General features: G+C 45.4%; 1 protein-coding gene and 1 long non-coding RNA gene across 4 annotated transcripts in view; one reads left to right on the top strand and one right to left on the bottom strand.

Moving 5' to 3' along the window:
* Nucleotides 1-3,064: 3,064 nt before the first annotated feature.
* On the bottom strand, nucleotides 3,065-6,282 carry MEX3B (mex-3 RNA binding family member B). 2 transcript variants are annotated; one of them, XM_075100511.1, is made up of 2 exons: nucleotides 5,533-6,282; nucleotides 3,065-4,581 (listed from the first exon to the last, which is right to left on the bottom strand). In XM_075100511.1, the coding sequence occupies exons 1-2, from the start codon at nucleotides 5,798-5,800 to the stop codon at nucleotides 3,146-3,148; spliced, it is 1,704 nt and encodes a 567-aa protein (XP_074956612.1). In that variant the 5' UTR covers nucleotides 5,801-6,282; the 3' UTR covers nucleotides 3,065-3,145. The 2 variants fall into 2 exon arrangements, with proteins under 2 accessions (XP_074956612.1, XP_074956613.1); XM_075100512.1 differs by lacking the exon at nucleotides 5,533-6,282 and adding an exon at nucleotides 4,714-5,522.
* LOC142060380 (uncharacterized) overlaps nucleotides 3,339-27,675 on the top strand; it is a 42,630-nt gene continuing 18,293 nt past the window's right edge. For both annotated transcript variants that reach the window (XR_012661719.1, XR_012661718.1), the window contains exons 1-2: nucleotides 3,339-3,412; nucleotides 23,133-23,208. This is a non-coding gene — a long non-coding RNA (uncharacterized LOC142060380). The remainder of the gene's footprint in view (nucleotides 3,413-23,132; nucleotides 23,209-27,675) is intronic.

The following is a 27,675-nucleotide window of genomic DNA, read 5'->3' as shown; positions in this document are numbered from 1 at the left end:
GGAGCTTGCGCAGGGGTAAAACAGCATACAGAGGCACCCGGGGCCACGGATGGAGAGGGGATTGCCTTTGTTTCAGCCATAGTTTGGTGAAGAAACTATCAAGATAAGTCCTGCAAGATGAACACGGACAATGAGGCTGGTTACATTTAGTGAGGGACTGGGCGGCCGAGCTGAGCAATGCCCTGCCGCATTGCCCAGGGTGGGGTGTTTGTCCAGCTGCGGCACAAGTGCTGCAGCTTACAGGGACCACGGCTGCTCAGCCTTCCATACCACTGCTGTTAACACCATGGAGACAGAGTATTGCATGTTAAGGTTAAAAAAAAAGAGGAGAATTTAGTTTTCACTTTTTGTTCACCCTCTTTACCTTTCGGTTTCACTAAGCTTGGAAAATTCAGCAAAGTGATCAAATTCACTTTTTTATTTATAGCCATTTTCACAACTTCTCCCAGACAGCAGCACAGGATGTTTACACTGAAGCAAGAAATTGATTGACGCATTTTCAGTACATTTCCTAAACACCCATCATTAAGAAAATACACACTTGGACTTAAGCTTCCTGATCCCTTTACAGTAACCAATTTTGCCAAGGATTTTTTCGATACCTGTACCACTTCTGTATTTAAGCACATCTTCCCTGCCACTCTCTGGATTCTTTTCCACAGCACTGGGGTTTTGGGGGTTGGTTTTTTTCACCATTCAAAACAACAAGCTTCCTGAGACAAATGCAACGCTCAGTGAGGGATTTTAACTCTATAAATCAGATGATACCACAATCACAGTTCCATGAAAGAAGCAAAAATCAAATCAAATCAAACAAAGAGATCCCATCATCCCCTGCCGCATCCTCCCTCCTCCCCCTTCCCACCCAACCAGCAGCTCTGGAGTCCATAAAGGAGAGCAGAGCAGCTCTGGCATACACTGCTAAGCACAAAGTAAAACATATGAAATACGCTACACAGTTTGGGTTTGTTTTGTTGTTTTCACTCTCCCGCTGAAAAGCACACCAGCACACTCAAAAAAGAAACATTTAAAGGGCTCTGCAGCTACCTTCTGAAATCTGTGCTAACACGCTCTATCCAGCAAGTTCGTTCCAACACGTTGGCTACAATCAGCCACAAAAATATTGCAGGGTTTGCCTGGTGAGTTCGTAGGCTCGTTAGTCAGAAAGCTTCTGTACTTCCCTGGCCCCAATACCACTGCGGGCATCATCAAAAGCAAACCAACTTTACATGGCAATAAATTTTTTATTCAAATAAGCTTGTCAACACCAATTACCCGAACCACAACTGCCAAATACCAAGAAGCACTTTCAAGAACTCCGGAAGGATACTGAAGCCCTTGTTCCGCTCTAGAAAACACCGAGTCTGGGATGCGGTTCCGAGGGCCCCGGGCACGGCAGAGCCGGGACCTGCAGGATTCAGCCCTCCACCAGCACATTACAACAAAGGAACCTCCCCTGCTATCCGCTCTTAGGGCGGAAAGCAGAAAGCCAAGAAATCTGTCAGCTGTGTCTCTTACATATGCTAGCAGTAATAATTCATACAAAACCAAGTATCTTTCCCGACTAAAAAGTCTGAAAAAATAGTATTTTTACATGTGGAATAACCCCAGCAATATGCCACATATTAAAAAAAACAATTTTTTTTTTCCCTTAAACATGTGTTACAAGGTATGCTGGCTGGCAGGGTTATTTTGGAAGCCTTCAGGAGCTAAAGAGTTCCAGCCACATTAACATGACACAATTTAAACTCCCAACATGTTTCAGGGCTACAAGCAGGGAACAAAAATTCCAGAAGGAACTCTCAGCACATCAAATCAAATCACCACACAGAGTACTTTTTTTTTTCTGTAATATTTTATTTTATTTATATAGAAATACTTAAAAAAACATGAAGTAGCACCATTACTTAAGTTTTACTTTTATTATGTAGAACTTTAAATGTCAGAAAAATAAAACTCTTGATACAATTTCAAATCTTGTCTCAGCAAATATAATATTAGTATTTGACCATGAGGTTAAAGGCCCTTTATCATAAAATAAAATATACTTTGTTTTTAAACTTTGCTCAGTAAAGTACATTTAAGCTCAAGTAACGTCACCTACATATACATAAACAAGTGGTAAACAAATGTATTAAAATAGAAATACTAAAACTATAGTGGTGCAACAGAATTTTTGTAATTTCCACTGAATTCTATTTATACAAATGTTAGAAAGCTTCAACAGTTCCTTTTGACATATGTTTATACATTTCCATTTTTGTAATAATATAGAATAAAATATGCTTTATATCACTGAATAGAAAATATGCTGGGTGAAGCAGATTTAAAAGATTTTTTTTTCTGAACCTATAAAATCTCCATCCCAACAGAATACTGTTCAAAGCATTACACATTTTATGGTTTGTAATTCCGTTCACAATTGTGTGATATTAAAATAATACAGTGTTCTTTGCCATAAGGCCATACTAAAATAAAAAAGATTTAACCCAGCTACAAAAAGTTCACTGAACTTAAATTAAAATACTTGTAAACATCTTTGCAATATGAAATATAATTTTTCAAGTCAAAAAAGAATAAAATACTTCAATCTGTATTAATGCAATTTATCTTTAAAACCTTTAAACGTTTTAATATATATAAGAGATATGTTACAGGTTTTTTTTTCTTTTTTTTCTCTTTTTAAACTTTGATAAAGCTGCAGTATCATGGTTTTTTTTTTTTTTCACAGGAACTTCTTGCCCTTTCAAGAACATTCAGAAAAGTATCCACCCATAGATTTAATTATTTCGTAATAAGCATCCTAGAACTACCAGCACGTTTTACTAACAGTCCACACACCATTGTCATCATCATAAGCATCTTCTACTTTCAATATTTTTTTCTGGTTTTTTTTTGTTTGTTTGTTTGTATGTTTTTAAAAAAGAGGGAAGTTTTGGAAGCTTCGTATTAAAGTACAGTGTAAAAACTAGCCTAGCACTAGAATGGAGTCGCCCGTTATTATTTATAGCATGCACCCGCTGTCGCCACCACCGCCCCCCGCCCGCGCCCGCCCGCCCGCACCCCCGGCGCCGGGGGCCTCGGCGGCGACCCCGGCCCTGCCCCGGCCGCCGCCCCCCGCCCGCCCCCGCCGCGGCGGCGGCTCTCAGGAGAAGATGCGGATGGCCTGGGTGACGGCGCTGTGGCACACGGGGCACTGCGGCTCCGTCTTCTCGCAGATGCGGTTGGCGCACTCCATGCAGAAGAGGTTGTGGCCGCAGGGCACCAGCGCCGCGATCACCTCGCTCTCGAAGCACACCGAGCAGTCGCGGCTGCCCTTCCGCCGCGCGCCGGACGACGAGCAGGAGGAGCTGGACGAGGAGCTGGACGAGGAGGAGGAGGAGGCGGACGAGTCGGAGGGCAGCCCCGGCAGGTGGGAGCCCAGCCCGTTGGCGTACAGCGGGTAGGAGGCGGCCAGCAGCCGCCCGCCGGGGTCGCTGCGCACCCGCCGCGCCAGCGGGTGCTCGGGCCCCGCCGCGCTGCCGTGCAGGGGCGGGGAGAGCCGCGCGGGGGGCGGGGCGCCGCCGCCCCGCCGGGGGCCGCTCACCAGCAGCGCCAGGTTGGCATTGGCGGGCGCGGCGCCCGGGAAGGCGGCGGCGGCGGGCGAGGGGGGCGCGGGCGAGGGCGGCGCGGCCGGGCCGCGCTCGAACTGCGGCCAGAGGAGGGCGGCCCCCGGCGGCGGGGCCGGGGCCAGGTCGAAGCCGGGCGGCGAGTCGAAGGGCAGCTCGGAGCAGCAGTCCGGGGAGGAGAGGACGTCGCCGCCGCCGCCGCCGCCGCCGCCGCCCCCGCCGTACACGTAGCCGTTGGCGCTGTTGTTGTTGTTGTTGCCGTTGTGGGTGAAGCTCAGGGCCGGGCTCGGGGGGCTGTAGTCGGCCAGGCGGGCCCCGCCGCCCCCCGCCGTGCCGCCCCCGAAGTAGGAGTCGGTGGAGGCGCTGCCCAGCGAGCTGGAGCTGTCGTTGCGGTAGTTGCAGAAGGGCTTGCGGCCCGGGGTGGGCGTGATGCTGGGCGGCGTGGGCTTGCTCCACAGGCTGCCCGTGCCGTTCAGCTCGAAGCCCACGTCCGTGCCGTTGGCGTGGAAGTCGTTCTCGTCCGTCAGCTCGATGATGCCGCCGGTGCGCATGGCGATGTGCGCCTCGATCTCCTCCCGGGCCCGGTCCACGTTCTCGGGCATGCCCGTCACCTCGAAGACCGGCTCCTTGTCCCGGCTCGGGGTCACGATGTAGGTGTGCGTCTGCTGCTGGATGCGCTTGATGGTGGCCCCCTTGGGCCCCACGACCAAGCCCACCACGCGATAAGGCACCCGCACCTGGATGGTGGTTTGGCCGGGCAGGTTCGGGGGTCCGGGAACGGTGCCGTTCAGGGCCGTGTTCTTGTTCCGCGAGGCTCGGATCATGGAGAAGTGCTCGGCCGCCGAGATGATCTCCCTGCGGGCCATGGCCACATCTTCCTTTCTGCCCGTCACAACAAAGAGCGGCTCCTCCCCGCGAACCGGGGTCTTGATGTAGGTGTTGGTCTTTGCCCGCAGAGCTTTGATTTTACAACCTGGGAACGAGATGCGGGAGATGGAGGGCAAAGGGGAGGGGGAGGGAGGGGAAGCGGCGGGGGGGAGAACCGGTTACAACCCACGATTTGGATGCAGCTAGGGAGGGGAAAAAAAAAAAACAACACACCCACCCGAAACGCGTTGCCCCCTACGCCGGGTGATCGCTGGCATCTCGTCCAGGAGCCCCGGTCACGGTGTAAAGTCATGTCAGCCCACAGCCCTGGCACACGCCCAAAAGCATCGCAAGTGTCCACCGACACATCTGCCATGCGAACTGCCCCAAAACTACAGCGTGCAGTTCACAGGCACGGCGACAAAAAGAAAAAAAAAAAAAAAAGAGTGTGCAGAAAAGCTGCATGACCAGAAAAAAAAAAAAAAAAAGCAAAATGCAAGCAGCCCTAACAAATCCACACACCCGCCACTCCACATTCCGGCTCAGCACTTTCCTTTCGGAAAAATAAAATCAGTTCTTAAGAAGGTGAGGAGCAGCGGCCGTACCGAATGAGCCACATTCCCCACTGCGGATGCTTTATTCCAATCCCATTGTTCCACTTCCCCACTCCGTTTCTCTTCCTTAAAAATAATCCACGATTTCTAACTTGGGGGGGCGGGGGGGGGGGGGAGGGAAGGCACCGAGGCTCCCATTTTCTTCCCGGTTCCTCCTGCAAATCTAACTTTTGCAGCCGGAGGAAAGGAGCGATTTTTATTATTTTCGTGATCCCCCCCACTCCGCCCTCCCGGCAGCTGAAAGCGCATCTCGAAACCGATGCATAACGCTCCTCGGAAACATCGCGGCTGCTGCACTTTCTTTGTCTGGGGGAAGCCGGCACTGGCCACCCCAGCACGGCTGCGGTTTGCACGGGAATGGCCAGTGCCGCATCCGAGCCGCACAGCCGGCAGCGCGGCGGGGAGACCCGCGCCCCCACACCCCCTCGCATGCAGGCACCCACCTTGTCTCCCCACTATCTCAGCGACATGCTCCGAGCTGGGCACCGGGACGCATTCAGTCATGTTCACGCTCTTTTTCCGAGGCTCGCTGTCGTAAATGGAGCCCGTCTCGTCGTTGTCCAGCCCCAGCAGGGAGAGCTGATCCAGGGCGATCTGAAGGGCTCTTTGGTCATCCAGGGTCTCTCCCCCTCCACCACCACCACCACCGCCGCCGCCGCCGCCGCCGCCGCTCCCGTTCCTCTCCATGTCTGCAAAAAGCGAGCTAGGCATAGTCCCTGTGTGTGTTGCACCCTCCTCCTGCACTCGGCTCAGTAGTAAAAGATCAGACACAAAGGAAAACCCAAGGCAGATGGCCAGCAGGAGAGAAGGAAAGGGAGGGTGGGCGACTGCTGGAGACCGGGGAGTTGTTGCCTTTTGCTTGTATATTTTGTATCTTTTTTTTTTTTTTGCTTTTTTTTTCCTCCTCTCAGTGCAATCCGGTTTATAAGATGTTCTCAGGACACCCCCCCCAACTCCCCCCCTCGAGGTTTGGGGTTTTTTTTCTTTCCTTTTTTTTTTTTTTTTTTTTTTTGGTCGGCTGGGGGTGGGGTGGGGGGGGGTGGGAAGAGGACAGCGAGAGGAGCTCCGATGGCTTCCCCCCCTCGAGTTCCTCGCCGGCCACAATGCCAAGCGACGGCAGCGTTTCTTTAAGGAGCCCCTCCCAGGCTCCACTCCACTCACTCAGCGTTTTTTTTCCCTCCTCTCCCCTCCTCTGTCTGAGGCGCTGCTGCAGCCAGACGGCTCTGGAGAGGCGGGCGGAGGGAGGGCGGCAGGGACGGGAGGGGAGGGGAGGCGAGGGGGGGCCGCGCCGGGCGGCGGTCGCGGACGGCCCCGCGCCGCCGCCGCCGCCATCGCTGCGCGCGCCCATTGGCCGGGGGCGGCGCAGAGGGGCCGGCGCTGACCGGCCTCTCCCACCCACCCCCACCCCGGCCCGGCTCCGCTCTTTGTTGTCGGGGGCGGAACAATACCGGGCACCGGCCGCGCCCGCCCCCCCCCGCCCCAGCCCGGCGTGCGCCCCTGCTCCGCGGGCTGCCGCGCTCCCCGCCCTCCCGAAAACGGATCCGCTCCCGGCCGCCGGTGACGGGGTTGGGGCTTTATTTTGGGTGGCGGGTTTGTGGGTTTTCGGGTTTTTTTTTTGGCGGGGGGCGTGTGCCGCGATGGGCGGCCACGGCGGTCCTTTGTGTGTGTGTGTCGCCTGCCTCGGAAGGAGCGCGCTGCCGTCCGCCGCCACTGCGGACACCGCCCACCCCCCGGCCGGCAGAGCGACCGTCCCCGCCACCGCGCTCCGCGCCCCGGGGCAGCCGCCCCTCAGGCGACCGGTCGGCTCTGCGCGCCCTGCGCCTGCGCGCCCCGCCCTCCGCCCCGCGCACTGCGCCCGCGCGGCGGGGTGAGGGGGACCTGGTGCCCGCCCGGCTCCCTCAGCGATGGGTGGGTGGTCCTGTGCGACCGTAGCACGGCCTGTTATGGGGGACCTTCTCCCCAGGGCTTCCCCGACTCCGGGAGTCCCCCGCGGCGGGACGGAGTCGTCCTCCCGGGGCGGGGGGGAGGGGCGGACGGGCGCCGGGAGCCGTGTGGGCCTGGGGACGGCGCTGGCCCCCGGCCGCGGTCGGTCACCCGAGGCGCGGGAAGGCAGCGCCTGCGGCCCCGGGGCGGCGGAGACGGTGGCAGCTACTGAAGCGCTGCTGCGTTTCGGGCTGCACGGGCCGTAAAGCCCGGCCTGTGTCCTCCGCTACCAGCCTATTCGGCTGGCCTTCTTGGGGATCGAGCGGGGTGAGTGGCAGATACTGCGCTCCCCGGTTTCCCTCACCTTGCCACTTGCAGTTCCAGCGTTTCTGTTTGTAAGAGTCTGAAGGGGAAGAACACACCACGTGTAACTGCGCTGGCATAATGTCACCAACGTTTTATATCCATTTTGCTAAACCACTAGAAAACAGGTCACACCTGCCTCTTCTTTGGCCCTTGCATGAGCAAATCACTTGCTTTCACTTCTGCCCCCGGACCCCTCAACCAGTAAAACCAGCGTTTTCACCAAGCACCCTGACACAAAAACCTACCTTCAGTCTGGTGAATAGACATGGAAGTGTCCTCACTGTTCTCATAAAAACACCACCACCACATTTTATTTCTCCAGCTTTTCTCCATGTCTCTATAGGCACCCACATTTACTTAGTCTTTGCCAGCTGTCAGGTACAAAAGACTGACTTTCTTACTGCAGAGAAATCAAATACTAAGTAATTGTTTTCCAGTATCAAGTTTGACAGGGACAGACATTTATAAGTGCACACAGATCTGTTTAGCCAGCTGCCTGTACAAACAAGTGTAACAAGTCACAGGTAATTGTTTACACGCAGTGTTTATTGCAAATTACTGTCACTTCCTCAGGATGTTTGCATGTTTTATAACAAAGCTCCAGTGGATTGTTTTCTAGCAAGGGTATACACTGGTATGTGATGTGATGTGGTGGTGTGCTTTCCTAAGTGCTTAGCATGTACCGTCAACTAAGGAAATTCTGTAGTTTCATATTTGAACGATTACTTATTTTACAAGTCTACACTTTATTTCCATAGGGAGCAGTGAATGGTTTCCACAGGGGGTAAATGACAGATTACTTATAAATGCTCAAGAATCCAGAAGGCTCTTAACTATTTTCAGTGTTGAGCATCTTTTTTAAACAGAGAAAAAGCAGATGGACAGAACCTTTGACAGCAATAAAAATAATGTTCTTTATTATTAAATAACATAAAAATGAAAAGTCTGCTTCTTTGCAGTCTTTTTAACTCAAGGACTCTAAAATCTGTGATACGGAAAATAACTGTTCCCATTTACCAGACAGGGGCAGGACAGGACAGAGATGAGGGAAAGACATGCCAACATAGAGGATTATTGTTGTTGAAGTTCAACAGTGAGGGCATAAATACTGAAATGCAAAGATATGAGGGGAGTGGTTGGGTTGTGCTTAGATTTCACCTGTTTGTCGTTTTGTTTTTTTCTCCTGACTTACATTATTATCCCCTTTTTTCTCTCCCTCCCTCTTCCCACCCCATCTACTTAAACTCTGACTGTGTTTCCGCCCAGGCGACAGTACTGAACATCCATGTACTAACTAAGGAAAAAAAGGAAAACAAGTTATCTTCAGGTTCCTCTATAGAAAAAAAATTCTCAAAGCAAGATTCCGTGAAGATCTAGCTTTATTTTTTAATGTTATGCTACAAACTCTAATTAAAAATGTTTAAAACACATTTAAGAATAAGCCTGATGGTTTCTGGGGCCGGGGGAGAAGGAAGATGCATTTCTGGGAGACTACGCATGCACTGCTGTTTCAAGCCTCCCATGAATCGTGTGGAATGGGCCAACATCTTGGGGGCTATTGCTTTTTTACTAGTTTAGAAAACGTTTAAGAGCAAACTGCAGGGAATAATAATAATAAAAAAGTTATACCGATGTACCTTAAAACACGCACGCACCAAGAGCGCAGCCCCCCCGCCCCGCCCCGGGAACACAGAATCTATGCAACAGCGTGCTCATATGGCAACAAGCAGTGCACACAAGATTCATATGAATCTACTTACGCCACAGAAGTATTCCTTCAGAATAACTTAATCAGATCCAAGTTGAAGTGTTAGCTATCTACATAACCCCTTTCATTCCATAAAACCTTGAAACATATGCAGAATTACAGTAAACTCCATCTCTGGGGGAGAGACCAACCATCCACCTACCAATTTACAGCGACTTAACAAAAGCAGGAAGGGAGGATATATTACAGGCAAATACAGGACTCATTGCAGGAGGAGTGTAATTTTTGGTACTTTTAGTTTCTCTCATCATTTCCCATTTGTGAGCAAGGTAATAAAACTTCCTTCCTCCAACCTTCATTTAATTAAAGTGTGAGGTCTTTGGGGCAGCGAGCTTACTGTGTGGATATATACAGCACCTAGCACGAAGAGGTCGTGAATTAATCTGAGGCCTTTAAATGCTACTCTAAATACAAAGCATTAGCAATAATGAGAGTAGGACATATTTTTCATTTAGAATAGATGGAACCTCTGCTTTCAATGTATCATCACAAAGAATAAATTACGTGCATCTCAGGGAATAACTAAATTAAGGGCCCAGGAAAAGTATTTCATACGACAGACTTGCAACTCTATTCTACCCCAGTTCCTTACACTTAAGGACACTGCTGCTAACTGTTACAGTGTTTACTGTAAAATTCTTATTTGCCATAATCTTACAAAATAACGTCCCAAATTCCACAGGCCGGATCATCAAGAAGATTAGGAGTATAGTTTATTCTGAGACAGTGCATGTGATTACGGTGATAACATACCCACATTAACCTTTTGCATGTACAGTAGACTGCAATTAGCAATCTGCAGACAAATGACAAGTTCCTTCATTTCCTGTCATATGCAGCAATATACAAGCCAGATTTTCCCACTGAATCCCATATTAACCTACATTCGGTGGCAGTGAAATCTCAGAGCACCGTGTCAGAATTTGTCATCTTCGAGCGATGTTAGCTCCACCTCTTGACAGTTCCAGACAAGATGTTTGTAAACAGCTTACCCAGAATCTGAACAACTGTGGCTGAAAATGTTTATTATTATTTTTCCACCAGTTGTTCCAGCCACTTTGGATGCTTTATACTAAGGGGTGGGCAGAGCTCTCGAAACAGTATGTTTGTGTTAATAAATGACAAGAAATAAAATGGAGGTGGACTAGTGAGTGGCTTTGTGATACCTCTCTGAGATGGAAGGAGGCTCGGGGGTAGGGAATCTGCAGAAGTGCCTCTTTCCCGTGTGATAAGGAATGTCATATCAAAAAATACAAATGAAGAGATGATGCTGATGATTTTCCCCACATGCACTTTCATCCCCGTAATTCTACACCTCTCCCTGTTATAGACTTCATTTGCAAAATATTTTTTTAAAAACAAATGTCTTCTGGGACAACTTCTGAAAAGCAATTTTGCCAGAGAAAGTCTCAGACCTTTAATAGTCACAATCAGTCCCTGCAAATGTTGATAGAGTACTGTAAACTTATAGCAGTTACTAATGGCTTTATTAAATAAACTAAAATGCTGGTTTCCAGTATATTAAAACAAAAACGATTTTTGTAATAGGCATCACATACTGTACTTTCTTCATATGCGTTTGCTGTTAGTTTGACTTGAGTGATTAGTGCGTGCATGTGTGTAGGGGATGAACTGCCGTAGAAGAATGCACTTTTATTTAACAAGACTGGTGGAAGGCAATTCAGAAAGCGTAAAGATGACTTTATAATAAATCAGAACCAACCAGCCAGATCGCCTGCCCACTTTAAAATTCTCCACCTGGATTGAGAGTGGCCTCCTTCATTTATTGTTCCATTCTGCCTCTCGCTTACGAACAAGGGTTATCGCACAGTATATCTGAATTAAATGGCGTTTAACAACCGTGCTGACCAGAGTTCAAAAATGAAAATCACTTCTGCCTTTCCTTTGCTCTCACATTATGTGTTTAGAGTCCAGCCTCCTGGGCTGCTCCTGTGTGCAGCGCTCTCAGTGGAGTGCTCCTCTGTGCGCGACTGCGGGATTGGAGCTCTTTGTTACCATGGCCCTTGGGCCAGTATTCAGTGTGTGATGCAGCACTGGCGTCTCAAGTCTGTAAAGCACCTATCGCACTTGTGGGCACTGTCTATTAAACAGTGGCTAGTTTGAAAAAAAAAAAAAAAAGATTTATATCTGTATGTTTAGACTGATCTAGATAACTCACAGATCTGTGGCAGCTCATAACCTTGAGTCTTTTTTCATCAGTTTTAATCTCTGAAACAGTAAATTATAATTAAATTTTAACTTAATTTTAATCTCTGAAATAGTTAATTGTAATTATGGTCATAAAATACATACAACCTTTGCTTCCTCTCTCCTCCATCCCTTCCCCCCCCCTCAGTGCTGCTACAAGAAGGAAGAGAAAATAATTATCCCTTTAATGCTAATTGTTTATAAACTCCTTTTTTACAGAGACTACGTTTATATACAATGCCTAGGCAAAATCCAGGCACAAATGCAATGTTCATAATAAATGAGTAAATAATATATCCCTGACCATAATCCCAGTGCTGTGCAATAAAATAATATGTAATTCCTGTCATAGAATTGCCTTCTAGGTTGAAGTTCAGCATATAAATACACATGGGAAAAGATTAGATTTTAATTGATAAGTATTAATCATCATTCATATCTGCCTCTGCAGGAAGCACAACGTTAAAACATCTAGTTAATATACTGTATAATGGATAACCTTGAGGCAGAAGCTCTTGCATCTGTCTCTAGCCAAGAAAAAAAATGTCAACATCAGCCTTTGTTGTAGCAAAATACTCTGATATCTGAATGGCGTTGCTGCTGCTGGAAAATTGACTGCCTCTAGTGCAATCCTTCCTAACCCACGTCCGGTGCCTAACCGGACAAATTAAAAATCTTTATCTGCGCACACCTGTACTTAGGAATGTTTGAAATCTGGTCTGGGTCAGAACACTGTGTTTGTGGTGCATCTCTGCTCTGAACAAACACATTTCTCATGTGATGCTCTCACTGCAACCACAAGGCGTTTGCACTCACAAGAGCATCATTGAAGATACTCGGGCTGTTCATTGTGAACAAAGCCATTAATGATTAATATTGTGGTAGGAGAAAATGTAGCAGTACTTCTTGGCAGCTGAAATGTGGCGATGTCTGTCCTACATGCAAAAGACTCACGAATACCTTTAGCTCTTCTTACATAAGACAGTTCTTATTAACTCTGTGGGAAGATAAATCAAACAAATCCCCCAAATTAAAGGAAAGTGAAGGAGATTTCCACATCTAGAACTGGATATATATACAATACAGCTCTCTCTGACTGACCCAGCAGATGCAGAGATGTATTTACGTATCACAGACATTACTGTCCCAGCAGATGCTGCAAAGTTGTCACTGACACAGACGCTTACTGTCCCCACAGATCTGTATTTTGGGAGAGAATTTTCGTACCACAGACACTACTGTCCCTACAGAACCACATCTGCTGGCAGAGTTATTGTTTCACATACTCTCTTGCCTCCAGCAGTTGTGAGAGACTGCCAGGACGACAGGCATTTCTGTCACAGCAAATGTCCATCTACAGGGAATTAAATTGCAGCTTAAACTACTCTTCTTCCCAAGCCCTAAGTGTGGGCAATACTGTCAGGGAAGAAGCAACATAAACCAATGAAAATGTAATGATGGGCACCTAGAACATCACCGTTAACTCTGCCTAAATACGGCATTTGGCAGTGCTGTGTTTGGGGATGTGTCAGGAGGAGAAAGAATTACTTGTGCCTTCCTCCCACTCTGCCTTTAACAAGTATTTGTTCTGAGAAACATTCAAAGGGAAAAGTGTCTGATGCCACTTTCGTATAATAGATCCAAGAAAGCACAAGTCATTCATGACTACCAAGTTGACATCCTTAATGCCCCGCTACAGGGACCAGGTGCGTGTGCTAGGTAATTTTTCAGCTTGCTTTTGAACAGAAGCCTCCAGTTTTGCTGGAGGCATTTTGCATGACAAGTTTCAGAGTTTCCAGTTTATTAACACCAGAAGATTTGAGCCCCAGTTCTAAAGTCCTGAGAGCAGAAATAAAGGGGAGGGGTTTGTTTTTAATCCCTTTAATTTGGGCCATCATCTTTTGAGACTCCACATCATCTCCTCTCAGATTCAGGGTTCAGCAGCAGCACTGGGAGTTCTGCTCCTGTGCAGCTGTGCTGCCAAGCAGCACACTTCCAAACATGAGGAAGAAAATCTTGGGCCTGTGCTAAGACATGACTATGGCTAGACTTACCCTCTGGAGTGAACTCGGCCTAAGGCCCATACCAGAGCATGTACTTACATATAAATAATATGCGTGGTATGTGAGCCTGGACTTGAGAGCTGTCTTGGGCCTTTGTTTGCCTGACTGAGTAGATGTATCCCTTATGATTTGGTACCAGAGAGAGAAAGCCTCCCCTGGTAATTCTGCAGTAATGTAAACCCTACTTGAAGAAACACCATCTAACTTTGGAATTCCCCTGTGGGGAGTCTGGGCATTTATCTTTATCTGAAGCATCAAGAGCTGTCCATTGGCAAAGGCAGGACACACAAATTCCCAGAGTAATAATCTGATACAGCACAGCGAAACCTACTTCCTTGGAGCAGATTGTGGGAGAGCATCAAGATTTTGGTTGCTCTGCCAAAGCAAACAAGATGTTTCAAGCCCCATCATCTGCTCTGCAGTTCACACCCTTCCAGTGCTATCTTTTTCAGATGCCATGCCACACTGGTTAGTGGCAATGGTGTTGTCATGTGTGACTCATTCCATTTTACTGGAAATTAGAAAACCACATGCTGCACTGAAGAACTGCTTATTTATGTAGTCATATCATCCCAGAGAGCACTCCTCCTGCCATTATTTGTATACAGATTATTTCATCTAGAATTTCGGAAATACAGCTCTTAACCAGGGTTTATTCAGAGGACAGATTAATCAATAACACGTTGCTCTTTTCAGAGCCCGTTGAGCCCTTCGGACTTTCCAGAGCCACCCTGAAAAAGCAAATGGTATTTTAGAAGAGAGTAGCTTCGTCATTATAGAACGTGTGGGAAGCAAAACAGAACAGATAGCAGTGGAATTGGAATTGTGTTAGCAGAAGAGTCTGTCATGTATTTATCTGAGCTTTGGGCAGGTGAATTTCACCCACAAGCAAAAACATAAACTACTTTTGTCTGTTTGGTTTTGTTTTGTTTTGTTTTGTTTTTTTATGGAGTGCCTTTATAAAGTCTCCTCAAATATTTCCTGAACAGATCACAATGCTGCATTTACCGTAGTGATTAATGCTCAGTATGAGTGATGAACTGGCACATTCAGGACAACAACAGAAAATGCTAAGAGATGTCAACAGTGCATTCTTTCTGTGGAATAAGTATTACCAGATAAAAAACATTAGTGGTTACGAATAATATTTTATGGCAACAACAAATCAAGCTGGCTAAATTTTGTTTTGAGTTCTGAAGCACAGGTCTGGAATTACGTGTGTTTCCAAAAACTGCACTTCCTAGATTATGCGTTTTTCTAGCCTTTATAAAATTAGTGTTACTAAAGCAGTAGCACTAGGATCAGGATCAAAAGTTAGATTTGATTGTGTGTTGACAGGCAAAGGCTGACCTCTACGAATTCCTGAAGTAACAGATTGCCATACCCTCTACAGATACAGATAAATCCAGTCTTATCTTTAGATGAAGAAACTGTTAAGAAGATTCAGGCACCACACATTTATAAAGAAAGAAAATAGAAATGTGAGCCATTCTTTTCTAAAGGTTAGCACAGCTTAAGCATTCCTGAAAATATTTATTGTCATAACAGGCTAGACCAACTGAAATATTCTTGCCTAGGATTTGGTCTTTCACATTCTCAGCAATCCTGATGACTTCAGCTGGATCACATGGCTGCCATGAAAAGCAGAGTTTAGCAAGGAAAAGGAAAAGACACAAAGTAGTTAAAGACCATTTGGAAAAAGACATTTGCTTTCAACATTACTGACTATCCCTCAGGACCCAAATTAGAGTTCTGTTATATTTTAAAGCATTGCTTTCAAGCTTGCTGGAAGTGTCAGACAATTTGAATAGATCTCCATTTTAATTTCCAATCTAGCAATATGGAACAGCTGCCATAACTTCGTGCAACGTGGCAAATTCGACATCCTCATTCCTCAAATGGCAATCATCGAGAAGGGACTCTGAAAAAAGCATAATATGCTTCCACTTTTACTGCCTTTTAGTAACTCCCAGTCAAAATTGTACTTTACCTAAAAGAACCCAAACCCTCAACTGTATTTTTAACTTGCACTGTCTACACCAAGAAGCAAAGGTGTGGGGTGAAAGTTGATAGGATTTCTAGAACTCTCTCTCCTACTTCCAGCCAGTGAGCTGGAGGTTAGTCTACATCCTTCTGGCTTATGCATCACGCTCAGTGTTCAAGACACTCGAGTCAGGACTTCCTCCACAGCTGTACTGGGAAGATGTAATGGAACAAGCCCCAGCTCAGCCTCACCAAATCTGCCTTGTCGAAGCCTCTGGCTTCTACAGCTCTGGCAGCCAGGGGTGAGAGCGTGAACTGAAGTGTGTCACCCTCATGCTTTTCCTGCCACATAGCAGAAAGAAAATCTTGAAAGGGAGATGGAAATAACAGTTATTGTTTTCTTAGTTTTTGTATTTCAGACCACATTAACTCAAGGGGGAGGACTGAATCCAGAGAAATAGCACTTTGGGATTCAGATGAAAAACCTTAGCACTGCGCCCCACTCTGGGACTGTCTAGACACAGACAAAGACAGCTCAGCCATATTCAAAGGAATTGGTGTACATTGGTGTACATTTCTGAGGACAACCCCATGTTACATGTACTTTGAGAAAGAATATCTCTTTTTTTAGAGCGCTGTCACGTTGATGAGTTGGTCCTGTTACAGGAACAATGTCCCATCTATCACATTTTGTATTCATTCACAGATTACATATTGTGTGCACTTAGATAAAGCTACCTCCCACTCTTCTCCTTAATTCTGAATAGAAAACTCAAAGGAGTTTTGAGACCTTCACCACACAGCATGATGGCACCACTGCACTGAGTAAGGAGAAACAGAAACACCCAGCAGAGATACTGTTGCTCCAGGATGGACTATTTGTTTCTAGATAAATAAAACATAGTTCAAAAGCCTCCAGCATGGCTGATTTCAATTGCTAAACTAACATCTCTCTTCTCATTTCTGCAACACTTCTCCACTACTGAGATTGTGGTTTCTTGCCTTCCACACGATACAACCAACTTCCGACCCTCAGATTCTTCCCTTTGATAGTCTACATTTCTCATGAAACTCAATCTCCAAGCGTAAAACCCTCACTCACTAATCTGTTTTCCATTACTGATATGCTAACAGGTACATTTATATATTGGAGAGGGCACACGTCAGGGTAGCATGGATATCTCTTCCTTGGGTTTGCCTCTAGCAGTTACCATTTGAAAAACAGAAAGCAAAACAGAAATGTTAAGGTCAGCATTTTCCAAATGGATTCCATCTTCAGATGTCTAACTTGATACCATTTCCAGTCAATAAGAATAATTTCTTCACAGCATTGGATTCCATCCCACCTTCTACCACACAGTCAACTTAGATCCCAAGGGAACAGGTTAAGAACAACAGATAATACAGGAAGGCAAACAGGGAAGGTTAACTACATTTCCCCTCCATCCTAGAGTGGTTGGACATGGCTGCGTGGGACTGGAAGCAGGCTGCCTGATCACCTCCAACACCTGTTTATATCACATTGCATTTTCTTTCATTAATGGAGACCATAAGATATTACTTTAACACAACAACAAAAAATTATCTAAAGAATTACGTCTCAGTTAAGCCTCAGTGAAGTGAAACCAGGACTCATTCACCACCAAAGATGGAAGCTTTCTGTTTTGGTAGTTTGGTTCATCAATATGCCTAAGTTTTCCTCCACACCTAGGAGGACTCAGCTCAATGGGAGTCTGTTCAGTCTGACTCAGGCAGAGATCTCCCCTGCACAGCTTTTCTGAGCTACAATAATTCTGTTTCTTGGAAGGCCCCATTACTGCCTTCCTTACTTTCACTACAATTCCTGCCAGTGTAGCTTGTGGACTCTGGTGGCATAAACACATTAACTTCACCTGGCGATGAGTGATTCTTTCTCAGCCTGAGTCCATGCCAAGACGACCCTAATCTGCTGAAGAAATTATAAGGCGTGCAGCTATTTGCACTGAAACCCCTGCAGAAACAGCCCTCCCCCACTTCCTTCTCTGCTAGCTTACTCTAACAGCAGGCAGACATAAGTGAAAGGAAAAACAATGAGAAAGGAAACTTGGGAGGGACAGGTTAGAAGCAGAAGGAAGAAGCAAAAGGTCTGACTCTGCAGACCGTATTCATGATGAAAAGCATTTGCACAAAAAACCTAACTGCATTCAGTGGGACTGCCGGGCTGAGTAAAAGTGCTATGAGTGCAAGCAACAATTGCAGAGGCAGGAAACAAGTAGGAAAAGAAAGAAAAAGGAAGCCCCACATGAATCAGACACCTGGACAAAGGAGAACAGTCTCATATACCCCAGGAAAAACAAATCAACCAAAACGCTAACTGCCTTTGAGTTATTGCAGAAATATTTATAGAGCCTTTCCCGACCTCTGCCTCGCTTCCTGGCAGGCAACACCACAGAAAGAATCTTTACCACTGGCATCCCCTTCTTCTACCAAACAAATATTCAGTCCCTTCCCAAAAGCACAACAAAGGCAGTAAGAGAGACCAGCCAGGGACATGCTCATAGGAGATGTAGTAACTACTGTTACAGGAGTGAGAGTGGGCATCTCTTCCTGCATGATGAGTTGGGGGAAGAGCGTTGATTTACGTTACTCTCAGCAAGGAATAACACAGGGGCCAAGGAAGTGATGGTTTCCACCAGAACCCCTAGTCTCTTCCACATGGTCGCTTCTTTCCTTTCTTTACAAAGGATGATGAGACACTGAAAAGGTCTGGATGTCCAGTAACTATTGCTGCTTTTCCAGTGAGCTCTTTAGGAATTCTCAAAACAGCTTCCTTGACAGAGCAATTCTAAGTTTATAAATCATTAAAATAATGCATTTATTTATCAAAAGCTCTCCTCCTAAAATGAAACACTGGAGAGCAATCCAATCATTCCAATGAATACATGTATTTGAGTTCTCAGGGCTCATGCTAATTGGCACTTTTCAAAATGTTTCCAGTTAGGTTTGTCCATAAGCTTGAAAAAGAAAATCAAAATGTGCCTCTTTGAGATGGGCTGATGTTTGTGAAACAGAACTATTAAATCAGTGAGACCAGGGACTGAATTCAAAGCAATGACGGTTTGAGATCATACATTAAAGATGACAAGATCTTTCTAGATCACCTCAAACATGAAACACTTGCAGTACTAACTTACAAACATCTGAAAAACACACAGTACCACCTACTGGCAATTATTCATATATGTTATTTACATACTGATAAGCGGTAACAGTATGTCCATATTTGATTTGCATGAACTTTGCTAGGACAAAGATCAGGCTTCATCTTTACAATTACTAGACTTGTATTTGTGCATGTAGTTCCCACAGTGTGTGACCAGTTTATTTTCTTAAGTTCCTTTAAGTAAGAGCTTAAGCCAGAATAGCCATTTATTTAAATACTTCTCATTTAAGGCTGTTGCTTTTGTCAGTGAGTTCTTTTAACATAAGATTGGGGGGGTTTTTTGCTCAGCCATACAGGGCTGGTAACATGGTATCACCAGGCTAACAGGCCATGTGATTTTACACCCACTGTTCTGGAAACTGGGCATAAATTACAATGGTGGTATGGGACCAGGGAGGAGAATTTGGGCAAGTGCTGCTCCTAGGTCTGACCTCTCTTCTGCACCAACCACAGAGAAGCCTCTGAAAAGGAGGGCCATGGCTGGATAGAGGAGATAACACAGGGGGGCTATCACACTGTGAAACATCTTTTCCTCGAGTGATTCCTTCCCTTTTGCTGCAGCTCTCACCTTCTTGCCCTAAGGTTCACAGTGATGGCACAGAAACATCTTGGAGGTAAAAGTGCTGTGATGTATATGCCAGAAAGCAATGTTCGTTAGAGGGCCACACGTGAATAGCACAAACATCATCTTTGCTGTGCTTGGATGACATGTTTTTCAGCCTGCATGATCTCTCTGGAGACCTTTGCCTGCTGCCAAAATCTGATTGCTGATGTGGTGCTGATGTGGATGATGCCTAGTTTTGAACTATATATGACTTACACCAGTCAAAATACAAGTCAATGGTAGGACTCTGTCAACAGCACCTGCACCATGACTGAGTCCTCCTGTGAAAGGAAACGTGTGAGGAAAGCTGGGACTGACACTCCTGAGTCACTCTACGACCTGCAGTGCACTCAAACTCAGTACAGCTACTGCCATTTCTTCCATGAGATCACCTTTCAGAGAGGATTTTGGTACGTGGGTGGTAATGTCAGAAAGATTGGCTGCCCCTGATGTAAAGGCTCATTGAAGGCCAAAGACTGAGACTGTGAAGAATTACCCCTGCAGTTCTACGGGGGCACCTGCCCACATGACACCGAGTTAAACCTAAGACAATGTCTATCCAAAAGTCAAACCAGCAGCAGTAGAAGCTGATTGCCAGGTACTGTAGTCCTGCAGGAGAGCCACCTTTTCAGTGTCTTATAAATAAAACATTCTATCCAACAATGGCATTGTATGTATATAAATAAATATTTAAGAACTAATAAACCTTGCTACATTTATAATTAATATATATGTGTGCATATATATACAGTATAATTATAGTTTAATTATGTATTTTTTTACCTGAGTTGATTTTCAAAACATTTTTTCTGCTCTTGGATCTTAATTAAACACAAAGTTTCCTGCTGGCAAATATCAGTCTAGCTCAAGACAGGCCTTCAGATATGCTATGCTAATGCCTGACACTCAGGAACAGACACTTTGCGTTCTCTTCAATATGTGCATTACAAGTAGTATTTTAATTGGGCTCCCAATTCAGAAATCTGGAAGGAGCTTGTGAGTCATTTTTACAAGTTGACTCACATGCTGCAAAACTGAAGAATTTGATGTGGGGAAAAAAAAATAAAGGCAGAGGGTGGATTTCTGCACATCACTGTCACTGGGGAAAGGGGTGAGTTTGTTCCTAGTATCCAGCTGCAGCAGCAGTGGGTTCAGCCAGTGCATCACTTGGATGAGGCTTTTTTGTCTGTAGCTGTTGAAGAAAGGATGCTCTTAGAAGGCTTTTGTTTTCATGAGAGCTGTGATTAAGAGATTATATCAAGTATTATAATTTTGAGGCTCTTTCCCTTCAGAAAGGGACCATTCCTAGCATCACAGGATGGCTGGTTTCAGTGTGTTTCAGTGATTGCGCTTCTGCAGTTCCATTTTAAGACTGGTTAACATATAGACAATAGGGAGAGGGATCCTCCTCTCCCTTAGGTGCCAACCCTGCAGACTCAGATTGGAGACAGTCAGATTAAGTTCTTTTCTCCTTGCACATCACCGCTGAGGAAATGTCCTACAGCTCCCACTATACCCATGTGAAAACCCTGTTGTCTTTCTATTGTACTGTCTGCATTGTTTGTGCATCCTCAGAGCCTCAAACCATTTGCATGGGTGCAAGGAATGAGAACTCAGTCAAAACAAAGCAAGTGGAATCAAATCTATCCTCTTTTTGCTGTGTTAGCTTCAAACAGCGGTAAAAACCATATTTACTTACTGAAGCAAGTAAGCGTGAGCTGCAATACACAGAAACTGCAGGTATGCTGAGTAGAAGGCTTCTTTGAACTGTCACTTTTCCTGCTATAACCACATTTTAACACTTTTCTTTCCATATCCTTAGAGGATCCATACAATACACAAATGAAAGGCAGTTTCAGAGAAGGCAGAAAATACCAGGGTGTTCTTCATTGTCCCAAGGACAAATGCCAGAGCCCTTCTGGGACATTCAGAACATCTAGTCACTGTATCTTATTCAAGAGAAAAGCCATCTGTCAACAAACTAATCACTGGACAGATTCAGAGACAACTGAAAATAAAAAGCCAATACAAACGTGCAGATGAGGTTCCAGTCAGCAGCTAGCCACAGAAAACAAACAAATCCTGTCCACAAAGCCTGGCACTTGGGTCCAGCCATTTTTCACTGAAGTCAAAAGTAGAGGGGGGGATAATGTGAAGTGATCTTCAAATGTAAACTTTCAAATCAATCAATATGACTATGGAAAGATGGGCATGCACCAAACCTGGATCCAAACCCTACCTCCATAAGCCAGCAACAGCAGCAGAATGGAGTATGAACAGAACAACTGAGCCTGTTACCAGATGTTATTAGCCGTAGTAAAAGCCCTACTACTTTATATTTAAACATTCAATAATACTGGACAATTTGATGCTTAGCTCCTGGCTGAAAGCAGCCTCCATTTTTTATTAGAAACACACTATGTACCTTGAGTGACTAATGCTCGCAGTGGCCAGGATTCTATCACCAGGGAAAAGTGAAGCATCTGCCCCATGTGTGGGCCCAACTCTCATATTTTCTTCAGGAGCATCTTCTATGTCAAGGGACTTGATATGTGGACTGAGATCTTTGCCAGCCTTCCTCTTGAAAAATGAAAGCCCTCTCCTGGGTTACCACAAATACACTTTCCTCAAGCACAAAGCCACAAAGGAGAACCCTCTGCAAAGGTGTTCCTCAACGATGAGGCTCTGCAGTTGCTTAATTTTCTAAACCTCACTTCAGGATGTCCATACAAATGGCAAAAGGACTTCAATTGTTTTGATTCTGCACCAAATCTGCTTTCCTATTGGTGAAACAATTGAACAGCATAGGCGAAAAACAGGGTATTTCAGAATGTTAGTGTGTGCCATGTTAAATACACAGCTGAGTTAGGCTTCAGTTTCAGCAACATGAAACATGAAAGTAGTTCAGCTTAGCACTAGCCGAAATCAACCTGAAGGAGTCAGAACTTCTGAGAGCTAAATTCATAATTGCTGCCTTAAAGGCATCACTTGAATAAAATTAAATGCATTTCTCCAAAAGCCTCCCTCACTAGCATAGCAACTGATTGGCTCTTGAGGATTCCTATAGATACTTGTCATTCAGCATGAAATCAGGTCAGCAGCTAAAATTAAACACCCACCTCTCCCCTGCACTGCATGTGGAGTCATCACTTTTAGTATTGCTCAGCCTCTGCCTCCCCAAATGGGTTCATTCTTACCACAAGCTTAAAGGATGTCTTATCAGGGAGCACTGATGGATACAGTCATTCCTGTTCCAAGATGAAACTGTTGGGAATCAGACTCGCAGTCCCTTTGACTCCATCTGCATTGATTAGTTCTTGGGCAGCCTGCCAAGGCATGGTGCTGCCTCTTACCCTCGCCACTGTTAATCTGCCTAAGCGAGGCTTGCAAGCCCGACATAAACTGCAATTTCTCTTCATTAGTGTGATTCTGCCTGCATGAATCTGATAACATATGGGATATTATCATAAAACAGCCTATTTCACCAATTCATTTTCTCCTTTATGAAGATTATGAATGTACTGCAAGTGCATTGGGCAGGATAAAACAGAGGAGTCTACTGTACAGTTTATCTTTGATTTAGTTTCTAAAACGCAGATAGCCTTTCTTTTAAGCTCACATTTCCCAATAATCCTGTGCTAATATATTATAAAAACTGCTGACCCTCTCTCCGTGATTTCCTCTAGTTCATTATGGGGCTGATCCACACTACGTGTCACTTGCCTAGATTGAGACTTTAATGATGAACAGAGCTAGCAAATGCCACACAATGGAAAAAAATGGGAGGTACAGTAACTGTTTAGTCAACCCTAATCACTGCCACAGTCTGACTAAGCACGAGCATGAAACATGATCACAGTTTGACTACAGCTTATGTAATTCCAAACATGTGCTTTATGTCCCCCCTCTCTTCCTGCCTATTTCAGATAACACAAGTCTGCTGGAACGGGCAGTTTCTGCACAGTTGAATGAGCGCTTTGTCTGGGAACAATATGGATGCAGGTAGGCTCCTACCTACTTCTGAGATTTATTAATTAGCACATGTCCCCATTTAATGAAGCCTGCGTGCCCTCTACTGGTACATGCATGCGTTCCCAAGAACACCAACACTCTAAAACAGAATAGTCTTACGTATAGAACTGCTGTGGAAAGCTCCTTGGACAATGTGTGCATGCTTGTCCTGGCGTGCTTCCACATGCAACTTAGAATAAAATGAGATTAAGACCCCCATTTTTTCCTAAACATCACAGCTGTTTTGTCCTTAAAACTGTTAGGTTGGTTTTATGCCTCTGTTTTGAGGGTGTTTTCTGCTAAAAGATACCATTATAATCGCAGAGTGCATGTGTCTCAGAGATTTTGCACGCACTGATCCGTTAAGGAGTTGGAGTAAGGGGATGTTGCAGAGGACAGAGAACACAGAAGCCTTCAGCAGCCATAGACTTGTTCTGAGCTGCTCCCAAGGAAAAGAGTTCAGCTTTTTGGGATTAATCCATTATCAAAAGCTAGACTAACTCCTAGCTAATCTGTATCAATTACTGAGTACAGACACAAGCAGTAGAGGTCATTTTAATAAGCAGTTCACTCCTTAAATTGCTTCCACTGCCAAATCAAGATTGCTAGGGATCATAACTAAGGAATCATTAGCTTAACGCATCTGACAGACTTTTCTGCAGACCCTTCTAACTATTTATACTGTCAAACAATAGCAACAGCAGACTCTAGAGGAATATGGAATGGCTCTTTTTAAACAGAAAAATAAAATATAGCACAAGCCACAGGGTGGGCAGGGTGAAAGGGGCATCCAATGACAATAAATATGCCCATATACTACCAGCTGATGCCAGTGCCCAGGGAGAAGCTGATAGTTCCCTGCAGTTGGATGGTTCCCAAGGGGAAGGGGACATGCCCAAGTACCACTCATACATGGTAGTAGAGCAGAGGAAAATAATATCTTGTCCTAGACCATGACAAATCCTGTGAAAAAAAAACTCGAAAAAATGGATACTTTCATCCCTCACTAATGGCATTTAAAACAATAACAAAACCAAAAAAGGAAGCAGCTGAGGGCATGGGTGACTCCCTGCCTTGGGAAGTGTGTTGGCGTATACTGATCTGTTCCTCCTGGCAAGTGCACAGCATCACTGGCACAGGTGGCACTGTGAGAGCGTATTAAAAGGGTTAACCATTGCACATCAAAGAGAAGGTGCAGGCATGAATGTAATTGAAAACTAGCTGGCCCAGGGCATATTAAAAGCTGTATAAATTTTAAACACTGCTCATCTACAAGACTCGACTCTTGAGCGCTGACGTAGTGACCTATGCCAGTGAGGTTTGGTTGCAGGAGGAAGTTATTGCTTAGATGCATATCAGGGACTCCTATCTGTGTTCTCTTTCTTTTTAAACTGAGCAGAAGCTATTGCATCAGCATGTGAGTGAAAACTGGAGTTAACTGCTGCAGAAGACAGAAATGTCAAACAGCCTGTCAGGAATAGAAATTAGAGTTATATTCAGTCCTGCCTGGATGAAAGTGTAGCACAAAATGACCTACAGTGGCATCTTCTCTATATTTCTGTGATTCCACTTCATTATTAAACTCCATTCTCACTGTGGTCTCATCCAGACTGCAGAGGTCATGGCCAAACATGGAAGCAAACACAGCATTAAACAGGATTTTATGACAAATGTACTGCTATTTCAGCTCTGTTGAAGTATTGTGATCCACCCTGGGGAAGGAAGGGGAGCCAGGAGACAGGTGGAGGCAGATATTTTTCGGAAGTGCTAAAAAGCATGAGTTTCAAAGCACAACCTGGCAGGAAAGGAGCAAGGAGGCTCACTAACCCACAGGTTCTAATGCAGTTTGAAACATGATCCATTTTACAGAGTCAGGATACAGCAAGTGTCCGCACTGTGTTTCTAATAACACCTGTGAGAGCAATAAGGGACACTGTTCAGTGCTGTTGCAGGTATGAGAAGCTGGGTGTGTAGGTGAGCGAGAGATGGAGCCAGGCCAAACACTACAGGCCCAGCTTCCTGCCATACACACACACACATTATTTTTCCAAATCACAAGCTTTTTCATTTCTATATCAAGGATGCACACATTGTACTAGAGACACATTCTCAGTAGCAAGTATCTGTCCCTACATGCCCAGATTATTTTTCTATAGCTACTCCTGCTGTCTGGTGATGTCTCTTAGAGCTATGTGACTACCAGCACTAGTCGTTCTCTCAGCCATTCCACATTAACTACTGAAAGCAACAACCCAGATTGCATAAAAAAACCCTCTTCTGTGTCTAAAAACTTCATTCTGGTTGTACATCCTCACTTAGTATTTTGTTGGACCGTGTCCTGGTTTCGGCTGGGATAGAGTTAATTTTCTACCTAGTAGCTGGTCCCGTGCTGTGTTTTGGGTTTAGGATGAGAATAATGTTGATAACACACTGATGTCGTAGTTGTTGCTGAGCAGTGCTTACACTAAGTCAAGGACTTATCAGCTTCTCATACTGCCCTGCCAATGAGGAGACTGGAAGTACACAAGAAGCTGGGAGGGGGCACGGCCAGGACAGCTGATGCAAACAGGCCAAAGGGATATTCCACACCATGTGGTGTCATGCTGAACAAAAAAAATGGACAGAGTTGACTGGGGGTGGGGGGGCATGGCTGCTGCTCAGGAACTGGCTGGACATTGGTCAGCAGGCGGTGAGGAACTGCATTGTGCATCACTTGGTCTGCATATTCTTTTATCATTATTATTTTCCCTTCATTTTCTGTCCTATTAAATTGTCTCTAACTTGACCCATGAATTTTACCTTTTTTCTGATTCTCTCCCCCACCCCACTGCCGGGGCAGGGGGAGTGAGCAAATGGCTGTGTGGTGCGTAGCTGCCTGCCAGGTTAAACCACGACAGACTGGGAGGAGACTAGACCACGTCCCTTTCCTCCTCCTTCTGCTCAGAAGACACAAAGGAGACACAAGAGCTAGGAGACTGACTCTATCTTTATATATAAAAATCCTGGGCAGATGGGAAAATTCTGCCTGATTCCAGAAGCTTTTATACACACACAGAGATATATATTTTTTTTAAACTGTTGGCCTCCACCAGCAACAAGACGCTGGCCAAGCAGACCTGTGGCGTGTCCCACTACAGCTGTGCTGGTGGAGCAGAAGGGATGAGGGAGCAGTTGGCTCTGAGCAGCCTCAGTCCCTGCCTTTCTCTCGACACTGCCTGCAGGCACAGGTGCTCTCCCTGCTGAAAGGTGCCTTGCCCACTGGGTGGTAGCAGCATAACTGTCAGACCAGGTTTCTGAACCAAACAGGGTAGCTTCCAGAGCCAGGTGTGAATTTTCCCATCTGGCCAGGACTGAAAACATGTTAGGTGGTTTAGCAGATTGCCTCCTACCATCCTTGAAGCTGAGTGCAAAGGAAGAGGAAGGGAAAGAAATAGCAGCTTTAGAAGAACGGGGTTAGGTACATTATTACAACTTCCAGCCTGTGAGGACATTAGCAGAGATCTTCAAAGAATAAGATCTTGAGGTGCAGTGGTGCAGAAGATTGAGGGGGCTGGCAGTGGGAGTCCAACAGACCTTGCTAGTTTGTGGGCCATCTTTGTTCCTCATTACTAATGCTCTATTCTGCTTAGCAATGGGTGCACAATAAGATCTTGGCTAACAGAAATAATCATGCTTCAGTTGAAAAGTTCAATTCAGAAAGATATTTATCACTTTTCTGGATCCAGTTAATGCCTGGGTGTTCAGCTCTAATGTTTATAAGGTTGCCTGCCAGGTCTATCTTCATTTCTCCTACATATCCTGATAAAGCAAGGAAGAGTTATACAAGATTGGATTTTATTCTTTTAGTCAAAACAAGTACAGAAAAAAGTTCTTAATTTCCTGTGAACAGATCTGGCTCACTTAGTGTCTTCTACTGCCTTAATCCTAAGCATAGAGTGAACTTAATGCTTGGCACTTGTTATTGCATGTATCCTCGCTACTAACAACCTGCAGCAACCACAGCATTCCCTGCAGAATCACAGCAAGTAAAACTTTTCTCTCATTGGTATTTTAAAGAAGGAAATAGACTATTTCAAGATTTTTAAGAGCAATTCCTGTACTCAGAAAGATCTTAAAGTCTAAGCGAACCGGGAGTACTCACGAACAGTGACCCATTGATAAACCTAGAGAATGAAGTCCTGTTTCCATCCAAACAGCAGATAGCCTGCGCAGTACAAGTTCCCCCACTTCCACCTCAATCTTGTTCTGACGTCATGTCTAGGACTGAGAAAGTTGCTTTAGTCTCCACATCCATTCAATCATACTATTCTTGGAATTAGATTTGTGCCTTCAGGCCTCAACCAATTCAAGATTCAGTTGTATGAAGCATTCATAACGTGAGACAGTCCCTGCCCCAAAGAGCTTACCATATAAATAGCACTTTCTAAAAGCAAAGAGCACACGAGTCAAGCTTTGCAT

This window comes from Phalacrocorax aristotelis, chromosome 7 (genome assembly GCF_949628215.1).
Source record: "Phalacrocorax aristotelis chromosome 7, bGulAri2.1, whole genome shotgun sequence".
Classification (NCBI taxonomy): Eukaryota; Metazoa; Chordata; class Aves; order Suliformes; family Phalacrocoracidae; genus Phalacrocorax; species Phalacrocorax aristotelis.
Note: the sequence above shows the minus strand (reverse complement) of the source record. Positions and strands in the feature narration are given on the sequence as shown.